The sequence below is a fragment of the Falco rusticolus genome, chromosome 14, assembly GCF_015220075.1.
Source record: "Falco rusticolus isolate bFalRus1 chromosome 14, bFalRus1.pri, whole genome shotgun sequence".
Taxonomy (NCBI): Eukaryota; Metazoa; Chordata; class Aves; order Falconiformes; family Falconidae; genus Falco; species Falco rusticolus.
The window spans coordinates 21049573-21064091 of record NC_051200.1 but is presented as its reverse complement, the minus strand read 5'-3'; the positions used below and the strand labels follow the sequence as shown (position 1 = coordinate 21064091).

Sequence of the window (14519 nt, the reverse complement as noted above, 5' to 3'; positions counted from 1 at the left end):
CAAATTAATCTAGGGACAAAGAAAGAAACCAGAACATCCGATGTGAAATGCAAATATTGAAGTACTTTCAATTTACCAAGTCTTGTTTTAGAAACCTAAATTCTGTATTTCAAAAAAAAAAAAAATCAAAGGAAAATAATGTTGATATCACAGCTCAACAAACCTAAACATTTGTATCGCCAGTATCATGAATATAGACTAGCAAATAACCTGTGGAATTATTGTCATAGTCTGAGCTTTTTGAGTGCACAAATTTAATACCTCTTATTTCCTAATACAGGTTTTCATAAAATTATTATCATGTCTATTTTATTTTATAGCATTTTGCCAATTCAGGCAAGTTCTTGAAATTAATAGAAGTAGCAATCAGGACGAATGCCATATGCCTCTCTACACAATGTCTCTGGAAACCGTTCCACTCAAATAGTTTGCAGATGCAGCTTAAAGAGGATTTGATTCTTCTTAAGATGGAGACAGCTCAACATTCTCTGTTCTACACAGATACTCTAAAAACTTCATTTAGTCGTTGCTAAAGTTAGCATGTTAGTTTGTATGCTTCACATTTTCTTGATGACATAAGGAAGATTGATGTCATGGTTCTTCAGTTTTCCAGGCAGCAAAATATAATGCAATGAGTCTGATACTCGACTAACTCGGCAAACATCTTCCCGCAGCTGTGAACAGAGGTGGAGAAGTACATCTCTATTGTACATGTACTGGAACATCTTTCACTTAAAGTTATTAACTACTAAACACATCTAAATCATGATTTTAACAGCCTGAACAGTGTTCAGTTTTTGGACTAAGCATTGCCTCTGACTTTTCTGAATGTTAAGAATATGTGTGCCCTCAGATTTACGCTAGACTAGATGTTCGTCTTAAGTATCGCTCTTCCTCATTTTTTATTGTTCTATTAGATGGATGAATCGTTTGGGTCTCGCAGCAATTGGTTACACACCTGATGACAAGGATATTCATCCAGATGAAGGTAATGCTTCAGAGATGCTAATTAGGAAAAGACAGCAGAGAGTACATACCTGCTCATTATTTGAACAAAGTTGGAAATGTCATAGCTGACTTCTTCATTAACATATGTGCCATATCTTTTAAAATATCAATTTTCCCAAGAAGCCATATCCTTGAAGAACTATATTATTGGCACGACCACCAAATAAAATTAAAATCTGAGTAATAATTTTAAGAAATATTTAAAACAAATGATAAAGAGAATGCAAGGTTCAGGGTGAGGGATGATCTCCCAAAACACAGCCATTGGGTATCCTTATCACCCTAGAGCAAGGGAAGACACCACAAACACAGGTCAGTATGTGCTTTGGAACCATTTCTGCATCTCCTGAGCTCAGGTGCCGGCATGGTCTTTTCCACCATCACCCATCGTGGAACCTGTTATGCTAACAGAATTAAGTGTTGAGGCTCAGCTCTACTTTGGCATCTAGAATGATGTTTCTCTTTGAAAGTCTGTGACCAGAAGCTGGTTTTTATGTACGGTGGGAGCTGGGTGCCCAAGCTGCTTTCTGTAATGCTATCCTAAAACATTTGAAGGTTCTTCTACATATCTGTGTATCGTAGGTGCCAGCCATTTTCACAGGTCTGTTCCTCAGTGACTGCCAAGTCACCTAGGTGACTGTGAAATGTTTACCTTTGCATGCTAATGAAATTTTTAAAATGTGGGACCTGCTTTCTTGTGGAAAAGCACAAGTGAAACCTGGAATGCTTTGTTAGCAGATTACTGGAGTGAAAGCGACCAGGATGACATCGATGGCTCTTTGACCCTGAAGCAGGAAGGCTCTTCAACACTGTGTGACACCTATCATCGAACACCCTCAGTGAGTTATAAATATTGCATTTGACAGTAGGTCACCAAAAAAATCTGCATACCTTGATTAGCATTTCCCTTGTTTTGGAATATTTAATCACCATAAAGGCAGAACAAAGACACATTTCCTTGTAAGAATGAAATTACTGCTGTTCCTCATGACCTAAGACCTGAATGTTTCCAAAACGAGCCAATTACAAAGGAAGGAGAGGTAAATGTCTCCTTACACAGGTATGTCACTGGACTGTAAACAAGACATCATTTGTAGGATTTGGGAGACGACACCTAATAATATGAACAGAATATTCAAATGTTGAGATTGCTGTAGAGTATGAAATGAATGTGGTGGATGGGATATTTTGTATAACTGTGACTGTTTTTCAAGTATGACTATTGGATACTGGATACTAGAAATCAAGATCAGAACACATTCCTGCAGTAATCATGTTTTAATACAAACACTTTTTTTAAGAACATATCTTCAGTGGCAAGGATTTTTTTTTACAACATGAAACATTGTGTACAATACCATAGCAGTGGCATAGAGTAATTTCTGTTGATTCATAAATATTAAGTAGTTGATAAAAGTACCTCTGATATATTGTATACAGACAGGTTTTGATAATAGAAAAAATATTTTTTTTGTATATGAAGAGGTTCTAGTAGTAAATAAGAACATTTCTATTGTATCAAACATAGGCTGTGATAATTATTCTATGTTTCTAAGCGCAGATAGGACTGTTCTCTTTTTCTTTTTCACATTTTTCTTCAGTGCGAATGAGATGATCCTCATGCAGCCATAACCAAACAGTGACTAAGCATTACTTGGGTGAAGTGCAGACTGATTTTCACCACTGTGATGTTGTTTTATCAGCTGGGGAACAGGTTAAGCCCTTCCCTTTCTTTTTTCCACTTTTTTGCCTTTCTCATTGTTTCTGAATTAAAATTATACATAGACCCAGCAGAATTTTTTAAAAAAATAATTTGACAAGTTCAGCAGTCCCCCAAAATTCAAAAATCTTCCTGGGCGCTGAAGTGGGGTGTGTGTTTCTGTTTGGCTGGATACTCATCCCCTAAGAAAAGAAAGGAAATCCAATTTTGGTTTCTTTTGTGGACTTCCATGTCTTCACAGCACACTGCTGGACTGAATGCAAACTGGAGAGGTCTTCAGGAAACTTGCACCAGTATCACACTGTTCCTTCCAGCAGGAGTTGCTCGTGGGCAGAGAATGTGCCAAACAAGACGAGGGAGTGGCTGAAACAGAGCACTTGTATAACAGTTCCCACTGCTGATCATGTTCTGTTTACAGAGGTTCATATTATGACATATCAAAGCACATCGGTTCATTTTATTAGTATATATCATATGATGTTTTACACTATAGTAATTTTCTTGGGTCTGTTCAAGACGTTGTCTTATAATCAGGTGCTTTTGTGTCTTTTCAGGTGAATTCCTCAAGTCCATTCCCTGAAGCCAAACATGGTCGACACTTTTCAAGTGAATCGACATATTCTCATTCTTCCGCTGAGGATTCTCGACAAGACGCAGCAGGAAGCACGCACTCGTCGGGATGCAGACCGCCCTACCGGGAAAGACGCTCGTGGCAGGATCTGATAGAGACTCCATTAACCAGTTCAGGGCTCCATTTTCTTCAGACTGTCCCTCCCGATACTGAGTACACGACTGGCCGGCCTGGAATGTCACCAGAAAAACGAAGACAAGCAACGCTACCAGTACAGAGACGTCATAATTATGAGCAGGATGGGCCTTTCCCTTTGGTGGAATGTCAGAGGGGGCATAGCTCTCACAGCAGGCCACAGAAGCAACGTAGTCAAAGTCTTCCCCGAAACAGAGATGTCAGGGGTAAGGGACATGTAAAGTACATAGAAGAAACAGATGATAAACTAGAAGATAAAGTTCCTATTAGAAGGCATAATAGTTTCTGTGCAGAAGGTAAGCTTTTGGAGATGTTCTGATCCTCTTTACTGCCATTGAAAGCCAGAGCAATATTGCCATTATTCTCAGCGAGGTTTTTGTGATTGAACTGTTATATGTTGGCAAATTAATCACTCACTACGGAGGAGTTTGTACTTGAAATGCTTGGATGTAGTGCTAAGAATATAGCTTTGGGACTGACCAACTGTTCTCATTTTATCAAAACTAAAATTGGAAGACTCTATTATAGGGTTACTTTATACATGTATTTGCAGTATTGCTTCCTGGTTTTAGAGACTTCACCTGAATGGTTAGATATGTTGTCAGGTTTCTTTATTTTCTTTCAGAAAATGTAAAAGAAATTGGAGAAAATACAGATGGTCTGCAAGAGCTATACAAATCTCTGGAACAAGCTAGTTTGTCAGCTTTTGGAGAGCAGCGTCCTTCCACCAAGCAGGAATTCCGCAAGTCTTTTGTAAAGCGATGTAATGATCCAGTTACCAATGAAAAGCTTCATCACATCAGAGTTCTCAAGAGCACTTTAAAAGTAAGGCTTTCTCATTCATTTTGTGTATAAGCAATATAAACTATTAAAAGCATAATCTCTTACTGTTTTCCATGGATGAGGCTTCCTTTGTAACTTTAGAATTAAGTTCCAAAGAAATTAAAAAATGAATGAAAGCATACATGTTCCAGCTTAAGGGAAAAATAAAAATATTTGGCACTCTTTATAGGCATGGTTGTGGAAAACGCCAAGGACTGAGTTGTCGAACAGTTTAGGCTGTAATAGTTCCTGAATATAGGCAGAAGATTCAAGTGTTTGAACTAGCTTCCCTAGCAGTTTGCGTTAAAATGAAACAAGAAATAAAGTGACAAAATACCAAATGTGGCATACATTTCATTTTGACATGTACTCTGTCTTTCTGAAATTTGGTAGGCGAAGGAAGGGGACCTCACAGTTATCAACAGCCTTCTGGATGATCCCAACTTAACATCAAAGAAGTTTAAAGATTGGAAACTAAAAAACTATGAGTTTTTCCTGGACATTTGTGAGTACAGTGCTGCTGTGAAATCTCAAAATGGAGCCTCTGAACTTGCAACCTCAGCACCAACGCTGACACATACACACTCATTCATTGAAACTCATGTGTGACAGGACTCATATCCTGAATAAATTGCTGGGTGCCATGAAAAATCAAATAAGACAAACACTGTAATATTTATTGATAATGTACTCAGCAGTACTGTAAATAAGTTGGATAAGAGAATAGTGCCACAGGATGCCTAACTACATTGCATGGTAAGACAATAATATTCTTTATGAATTTTTTTTGTTTGCTATTATCAACCAATGTCCGTATCAAGCTCTGCATTAGAAAGAAGCAGTGCAGAAGTGTAACTGAAAATAAATACCAGTATATTTAAAGTACTGTACTAAAACTAAGCTTATAGTATGAGCTCCTACAATCATTTTATATATTTAGATATATGTAAAGACATATCTACGTATATAAAATGTAACGTGGTAGTTGACATTTACTTTTAAAATGCCCTAAAGTTCACATTTTCACACTTTTTTTTCTTGAGAAAAATATAAAGTGAAAACATAAATACATTGGCCGCTCTTAGAAATGAACATTTATTTTTGCAACATTTCCAGGTAGTGACCATCTTTGCAAATAACAGGACAGTTATCAAAATGTAAACTCAATCCCTATAGTGTGCCTTAAAATGTACACTGTACATCTAGCAAATAGATCCCAATCTGGCCCTATGGGCATACTGTACATGCCATTTAGATACTGTGTTTGTAACATACTGTGCCTGCCTTTCAAATGAATGAATATAAGCAAGCAGGTATGGCACAGAGGTTAAGATATGAGTAGAACAATGCTGGTTGTTCACTAATGCTGCAACTTAAACTGATTTTAATATAATTTGAAGTATTTCATGGTGAAAGAAAAACATCTGCGCTGAATATGGTACATACTGCAGGTTTTCATAGTTTCTTCACTGTGAATTTAAGTGACACATGACTGTGAGTCACAAAATTCAAAAAAATCATGCTTCAAGGATGAGAAATAAGTTTTAAAAAAATCCTGAACTAACCGATTCAATTCTGTAATAGGCTGACATGTAGAGCGAGTAAATTATTCAAAATTATGTAATGTCTGGCAATAATTTTTAACTTTAGTAGTACACTAGCAAGTGGGTGAAGTTATTCAATACATCATTCGAAAACCAATCTGTATTGATTGGTTTGGGAAGACATACAAGTCACATAGTGTATTTCACTTCCTTGCCTGAATGAGAATGATTTCTAAGAATGAGATTTTGGAGAAAATACTTGTATTCCTGGGGCGGGGGGAAGATTGCTCTGAATGCTACTGAACATAAATTTCAAACATCCATTCACAACTTTCTTTGACTATGCTTGCTAGAATATTTCTAAAAAGCAGGACAAAGAGGATGTGAATAGTTGATGTCATTTCACTTAAACACAGATATTCACTGACAATTTTTTCACAGGATGAACCCACTCACGTCTCGTACATCAAGAACTGTAAAGTTCATATGATTCAATATCATGTAGGAAAAACTGTTATCTCAATAAGTACCTAGTATCCAGGAAGAGATTTATTTATTCACAAAGCCAGGATTGGGTGAAGGTGTCCTGTTTAGTTCAGTCTCCACAAAGCAGCTGTGATGGGCTGACCTTGGCCAGCCACCAGATGCCCACTGAGATGCACTCACTCCCCTTCCTCAACAGGACAGCGAGGTTGAGGCGTGGGCAGAAGTATCACGGAAAAGCTCATGGGCTGAGATGAAGGCAGGGAGATCACATACCAATGACTGTCACGGGTCAAACAGATTTAACTTGGGGAAAATTAATTTAAATTATTGCCAATTAAAAATACCGTTGCATTTTGTGAGAAACAAAGACAAAACTAAAACTACCCTTTCCCCATGCCCCCCCCTTCTTCCCAGGCTTGATTTCATTCCTTCATTCCCAGCTTTTTCTACCTCCTTTCTCCCTCAGTGGCACAGCAAGATGGGGAATGGGTGTTGCAGTCAGATCATAGCATTTTTTCTCTGCTGCTCCTTCCTCGCACTTCTTCCCCTGCTCCAGCGTGGGATCTCTCCCATGGGCTGCAGTTCTTCAAGAACTGCTCCAGTGTAGGTCTTTTCCATGGGGTACAGTTCTTCAGGTTGCTTCAGCATGGGTCCCCCATGGGCTGCAGTTTCTGCTAGAAAACCTTGTGTGTGGTCTCCTCTACACAGGCTGCAAGTTCTGCCAGCAGCCTGCTCCTCTGTGGGCTCTCCATGGGCTTCAGTTTCCTTCAGGAATCACCACCTGCTGAGGCATGGGGTCCTCCACGGGCTGCAGGATGGATACCTGCTCAGGCACAGTCCTTCATGGGCTGCAGGAGGACAACCTGCTTCACCCTGGTCTTTTCCACAGGCTGCGGGGGAATCTCTGCTCTGGTGCCTGGAGCACCTCCTCCCCCTCCTTCTTCACTGACACTGACGTATACAAGGTTGTTTTTCTTACATTTTTCTCACTCTCTCTCACAGCTGCTGTGCAGCATTTTTACCCTTTCCTAAACAAGTTACACCAGAGATGCCACCAGCCTGCCTGATGGGCTCAGCTTTGGCCAGCAGTGGGTCTGTTTTGGAGCCAGCTGGAATGGGCTGTGTCCAACATGGGAGCAGCCTCTGGTCTTTTCTCGGAAAGGCCACCCCTGCAGCCCCTTGCTACCAAAACCTTGCCATGTAAACCCAATAGAACAGCTGAAGAAACACAATTCAGATTTGTTTTTTACTCTCATTGGCACTGGCATTTATTTGAACCACAGTATTAGCAGAGTAGTACTGATAGCTGTTGGAAGCTCCTTGCAGCACATAGGCAACTGAGTCTCAGCGTCATTGAAACACCCACGTAACATTTGGATGGAGCATACAATATGAAGGCATGTTTGGCCTGCTTCAGCCAAGACATCAACTCTGTGCTTAAGCATCCCTGAAGACAATGGCTCCTTAAATGCACACATCAGAGCTTAACTGTATTTCTGTTGAAGTAAATGAAAAAAAAGTCCAGTAAAAAGCAAAAGACGTAGCAGTAAGAAGCAAAAGACTTCAGAGGAGCAGGATCACACTGTATATATTTTGCTTGAATATTAAACATGTACTTCCCCCTCTGTCTAAGCACCTGAGGTAATAAAATAGACACAGTAAATACGGCATGGCAGCTTTCCACCATAAGTTTCACCAACATTGGAGTTGCAGTATTCATGCAAAACACAGAACAAAATTGAAATGTATTTGCTATGTGAACATGGTAGTTACTTGACAGCTGAATAGCAGAAACATAAATCAAGAGAATTTGTCTAGCTGTTCATATAAGATCTCCAAAAGTTAACATTTCAAATTTTTTTATACTAGCCTTCATATAAGGTGGGAGGAAATATTATGCAGTGAAGCAAGCAATGGGGTCAGCTACAGAATCCATTTAGAAAACAATTCATACTGTATCTGCAAGCAGTGATAGATGGTCACAGAATTAGTTACATGGATTGAATTTTCCATATTCGTAAAGAAATTTAAGCATGATTTTAAAATAGCTTTCAAAGCAGGTTTCAAATGCCACTGTACTGTAACTCAAGACAGAAATTACAATTGTCCACTGAGCATATTCCATGTATATAGTCCCTAGAAAACAATGAAACAAGCTATTTCTCTTCTAAAATGCTACTTACAGATACAGCTGAAAATGACAAACATTATTAGGAAGATATATTTCTCAAAAATAACACAAACAGTAAAGAAAACAGGCAATCTGAATTTTTATTTCTGGAAGTTAAAGAAAATATATTTCTCAAATACGAGTAGATGAGATAAAAAGTTAAGAGATCATACATTTCTCAGCTTATCTTTAAAATTTTTCAGTGTCATAACTTCATCTTTTCTGAAGTTTTTGGAGCCATGAGTCTGTATTCTGCTCTTGGAAAGCAGTTCTCATCAAATATGATTTGCACTGAATAGTCAAGACAAATTAACCAAGAGATTCATAAGGTGAACTGAGATACACTGGAGAAATTTCCTATACTGGGGTTAAGATTAACTGGGAGAAAAGTTTGAAATATTTGTCTAGTATTGTTTATACCTTAGAGCAAGCCAAATTGCTAAATTAAGCAGTACAAAGATTTTCTTCTTTCACAATGTCAGCTGGCATTTGAAAGTAATTTCACAAGAATTTTGCCATACTTTTTGCATGTGCACTCAACTCCATGCTGCAGTCCTTTCCTCCCCACCAGTAGTTTCTTCTTTCTGGATCTAGGCACTAACCTAGCTATACTATAGAAAGTAATGTGCAAAGTCACCATAGCACAATTACTTGGAATTTCATGATTTTTGAAATAACTGGAATGCAAAGTGCAATACAGATACGGTATTTAAAAATCCATGCACCAAATCCTGCTTACGTATTGGAATATGTGAAATTCTCCTTGACCAAAAGGTACACAAACAGACTGTACAGTGCAGCCGAAATGATTATGGTAGTTTTGATCCCATATTTTTAAATAAGAAAAAAAAAAATCCTTTGCTGCTGAGTTCATCAAAGGAAATAAATAGCACCAGTGTCATACATTAATTAACTTACTAGATTTCCTGCCTGTATGTTTAGATAAAACTTGTTTTTTAACATACACAACAACATGAAAACATTGTTTGGATGTGTTTTATTCATCTGTATCTTTTTAAAGTTAGGGTCTTCATTCAGGATTCCTGCAGGTACAATGGCCCTCAGCCAGCAGACTTTCTCTGTGACTCCACAAGCTTAGCCTTATTGTTGCTGGCTATTTTTTACTATAACTGACTTAATGCTCCCCCTAAGCTACTGATTTCCCTCCTTTTTTAATACTATTCTGTATTCAGTGAAAACGTGGATCTTTGAAAGCTATCTCAGTAGCTATCTCAGCAGCACTTCCTGGGAAAATTGAGACCGTTTCATTAATTTAAGTGAAAACTTTCCTGAGCTTTCTGTTGTTGATGTGAACAAGAATCAAAGGAGGAGGAAGTTCTCGCCAGTCTGTACGTCCGTGGCTCTTTAATACAAATAACACAGAAATACTGGGCCCACAGCCTGTGACAGGATTGCATTTGTCCGGACAGTGATCGGCCTGCGTTGGATTGCACAGGGTGTCCGCCCTCCCTGACGAAGGAGGTTGCTTCACTTGGTTGGCAACCCCCCCACCCCACCCCGTGCTGTTCCATCAACTTCTGATACAGTTGTACTTTCTCAAATACATCATAACCACTTCTTGGACTGCTTTAGCACCATAAGGAAAGACTGATCCATCACTACTAAAAGATTTTGGAGGATGTGATTCTCCATTTTTTCCAAGCAGGGAATTCTGAATATGTCAGTTGATATTCAAATCTAGACTCCTGTCTCTTAAGCCAGAAATGTGGTGCACCACTTGCTTCTTCCAAGGAAGAAGAAATGAGTGTTACAGAGAATTGCTAGATGTACGTGGCCACTTAACTTCATTCTTACTATCTTCAGCAGTTATAGCCTTCCAGGCCAAAATACTCGCTGTAAAGTGGTTACTTTACAGAGGCATTGGGAAGTGCTCAGCCTCATCAAAAGTTGTTGAACTCTACTGCTGAGCTTTAGAAGGTTTCACTTGGAATGTTAATAGGACTTCTGGAAGAAAATGAAGAATCTGGTAAAAATTGTTTAACTCAACAGAAATCTGAGAAGAACAGATTCTTGTATCTCTTCTCTTTGTCTCAAGTAACACAAATCAGACCTAAGACTATCACATACCTTATTTGCTATATTCTTTCCTCCTGTAGTCTTAGGTGTCTTCCAAAGTACTAAAAGCATTCTTTTCTGCAAAAAACTAGTGGTACTTCCGACCAAGGTGATATATCAGAGGGCTGTTTACACCCGATAAACCTTGGCTGTTGGCCCTTTGAGGTGGGACAGCTTTGCCAGGCAGAGCTATTTTGGGGTATTTCACCAACAGTTTGGACAAACTTCACGCAACTGGGGCCACAGTGCTTCAAAGGTGGGTTGTTTAAAGCAATCTTTGGCTAAGGCAAGGTGCTGCACAACCGATCAACAAAACTTAAGCCCCGTCTGCAATACCTGTCAGCTGCCCCCAAACTGTAATACAAAGGAAGCCTACCTATGTATGATTTTATCTATAGTTCAAACACTAAATCTATTAGCATAAGCAAGTCCTGCAGAGATTCCTTAAGCAAGAGAGCACAGGTCTGTTTATATTACTGCGCCTCAGCCCTGGAAATATCGTTTATGTTACACCACATATCTGCAGTGTAATGTTAGAGAAATAAATGGAGCTTGGTCTGATAAAATATTTCTAATTTCTTCTTAGTGATCACAATAGGGAAATTGTGCGTTTTTGGGACAGATGGAAGGGCGCAGGTAACAGCGGTGCCTTTTTGTGTGGAGTGTAGGTTTGTAGATTTTCTGGGTAACATATACCTTACCTTAGACCACTGAGCTTAAAAATCTCTCTAGAGACAACACGCCATCTTCCCTGTTGCCAAATTATGTTTACTCACCACCACTACCAAAAACGGGTAATAACAAGAAAGACTGAAGGAGCAATATTAGCTAACTAATTTATATTGAGTAATAAAAAGTTCTTTTTCTTCTAGAATGTTTCCCTTATTAAAGCTAAGGTTCAGAGCAGCAGTTTCAGGCAAGCCACCACGGGGCTCGGCTCCCCACCTCCTCCTGTCCCAGACAAATTCACACTGTGAGGCTGAGGGTCTCAACAGCCGTTAAGTGGGCATGCACCTGAAGGTCAGCTCTGAGCCATATCAGCTGATGAATGGAAAATACGTTGCTATTTAATACAAAATTAGGAAGTTATATTTTCTAGTTGATTTTTAAAACTATTTTCTTTACTCCCATGACAAGTAAGCATAACGCTGTACTTCTAAGCAGTTCCACTCACTAACGGGTAGGCAGGAGATTCTATTCTTGATACCGGTAACAGTCGAAGAAGTGTTTTTTTAAAGCTTAGTTTCTATGTTTTATGGTTTATACCACACTTCCACATTCAGAAGGAGGATTACAAATAATATTGTTTAAGCTTTCATCATTTTTTGATATAGCTGATTATACTACCAGGACCTATTCTTAGTAAAAATATTTTAAAAATGCAGACAGATATTGCCTGTCATTATCTTCAGGAAAAGAACCATATTCATTCTTAATGCAGGCCAGACAGGTATCTCTCCGTTTTTATCAAGCACATACATGTGTTAAAAGTAACAATTAGGGACTTTGCTGTATGCATTAATGCCATTGTATGAGCAGTATTTGAAAGAGAGCAGTGTTGTAAAAACGATAAAATACGTCGACAAACTGTTGTTTGACCAGCTAGGCCCTCTAGTTTCTGTCCTCCCATTTCTAGAATATTGTTCGTTCTCAGGCGTTGGTGAGGGTATCAATACAGATATTTTTACAAACTGTAAATGCATCTGTCCGAATGCTGCAGCTTAAATAAGGATGCCACATTATACATACTAACTTTATTGCATTTTTTTCACTAGCAACCACAAAACAAGTATGTCTTAAGAAATGGAGTTCACTGGCCAAAATACCAGTAAGACCCTGTTACCAGTTAAGACTTCTGTTTTACTGAGAAACAAGGATTTCAGCTTAAAAATCTGGAAAGAAAACAGGTTAGGATATAAGAGAAATGCACTAGTATTAATAAACTTTTTACTTTTGACACATACTGTATTACAAAGAAAATATCCTTGTAAGACCATTAATTGCTGGGCCATAGGTGACTTCTGTCTAGTTTACTAAAGTAGCTAATAAAACTTGTCTAGAGAGCCTTTTTTAGATAATGCTTACATGTATGAAAATGTAGGACACCCTTGTACTATGGCTTGCACTTTACTTGCATTAAACTGTGAAGTAGGCTGTAGTAATGTCTTTGTATATTCAGGGGTTGAAATACCAAAGCACTAGAGTATGGTTCTGCTGGTGTTCAACCTGTACTGTTAATTAAATCTGAACATGCTGACGTGTATTTTGAAAACCCCACCGACTTAAAATCTTTAGCAAATAATGCTATGGGGTCTCCATGGTCTTTGTTTCTTTGTAAATATCAACATTCTTACTGTTTCTGTAGCAATAGGAGGTTATAAACCAAACTTTCACTAGGACTGTTTTCAATAACAAAAAAATCTATAGCGCCTTGTATAAAAATCATGGAGACTCCATGACCTGTGGGCATTTTTTGTTTACAAGCAGTATGTATATATGTATTAGAGGCAGAACTGTTATTTAACACAAAGTTATGTTGTGGATGATTCTTTCTAAAATAAATACATGTTTTCTGTCGTTATGAAAAATACGTATTTTAGAGCCATCTTGAAAAGTTTGAAGTGTCGAAGCTTCAAACACCAGTAATCTTCCATGGTTCAGCCTTGTTTTTCTAACCAGCTGTGAGATGAACTGAGGTGACGGGGACCCACCTGCCTGTGCCGGGGGAATGTCCCAGCGGACCGCAGGTTAGGAGAGTTTGCAACTTTTCTATAGCCACCACCTTGCTTAAGCGCTTTTAGGAGCAGATGCTTGACCGACGCCGTAGTGAAGCCCCTCAGCTCATGGACGCTACAGAGAGAGAAAATTAACTGCTCTAGGCGAATGCAGGTAAAACTGGGTTTCAACCCCTGGGTGATACAGTATTTCTTCAGTTTCACAACAGTCTTTTTAATTTTATACTTGTCTATATAGTCAAGAGATGACCCAATAGTTTCTATAGGCAATGAACGTTAGGTTTCTTTTCTCCCTCTTTTCAGATGAGTTCCGCGTGAATTACCGTAACCGGCTGCGTTTTTTCTATCACAGATTAACTTGGTAACTTTTTGTGTGTCTACAACGAAAATTTACGAATGGAAAACTTCACTGTGTGTTGCTCACTGGGCATATACCTCATGGTACATTGCACAGACGTGTAAGTTGTAAGTTGCACTGCAACATTAAAAAAGGAACATATTGCTCTTTTTTCAAAGATATTAACTTATTTAAGAGATAGAGTCTGTACATTATTAAAAAGAACATTTATTCTTCCTAAATTCAAAAGAAGCTTTTGGTTGGGGGGGGGGGGAGGGGGATAAAATGTTGTGAACTTCAGTTGTATATTTGGACCTCAATAAACGAATTATCTGCACTTAGACGTTGTGCTGCCGTGTGCGCTCTGTAACGCCCGGGGCGCCGGGGCGGCAACGGCGCGTGCGGGGCGCGGGCACGGCGGGAGCGCGCGGGGCGGCCGAGAGCGCGGGCGCGCCCCCCCCCCCGCCCCCCCCCGCCCCGCCCCCGCCCAAAGCCGTTCGTCCGTGGGCAGGGCGGGCGCTGCTGAGGGGGCGGGGGGGGGTCGTGTGTTAAAATGAGGACGTGGGGCGTTTGCTCTTTCTGGGCTGACATGGAGTCAGTCACCCGGTGTGCTGGAGGAGGTGCTGAGGCGAGAGCGTTTTCTTCTAGGAGCTAAGGGAAAAAGTAATAATAATAACGCGAGGATCAGGGAGATGGCCGTGCCCGCGCCTTCAGGCGGCAGGCGCTGGGCGGCCGCTAATGGCTCCGGCGCCGTGCGGAGCCGCGGGGGACAGCGCGCCCCGGCTCTACGGCTGAGGGGGCGGCGCCCCCGCCCGCGGGTCCCGGGGGGCGGAGGGGGAGGGGAGCCCGCCCGCA

General features: G+C 39.8%; 1 protein-coding gene across 4 annotated transcripts in view; it reads left to right on the top strand.

The window, feature by feature from the left end:
- LOC119157487 (connector enhancer of kinase suppressor of ras 2-like) overlaps nt 1-13981 on the top strand; it is a 214629-nt gene extending 200648 nt beyond the window's left edge. Inside the window, exons 20-25 of one of the 4 annotated variants that reach the window (XR_005107546.1) lie at nt 918-988; nt 1744-1847; nt 3283-3790; nt 4120-4319; nt 4710-13481; nt 13631-13981. Coding sequence is in view for 3 of the 4 variants with exons in the window: in XM_037408477.1 (XP_037264374.1) it covers nt 918-988; nt 1744-1847; nt 3283-3790; nt 4120-4319; nt 4710-4925 (1099 nt within the window). In the remaining variant the exon portion in view is untranslated. Of the gene's footprint in view, nt 1-917; nt 989-1743; nt 1848-3282; nt 3791-4119; nt 4320-4709 lie in introns of all 4 variants that reach the window. The other 3 variants (XM_037408478.1, XM_037408479.1, XM_037408477.1) reach the window with 3 other exon arrangements.
- The last annotated feature ends 538 nt before the right edge of the window (nt 13982-14519 follow it).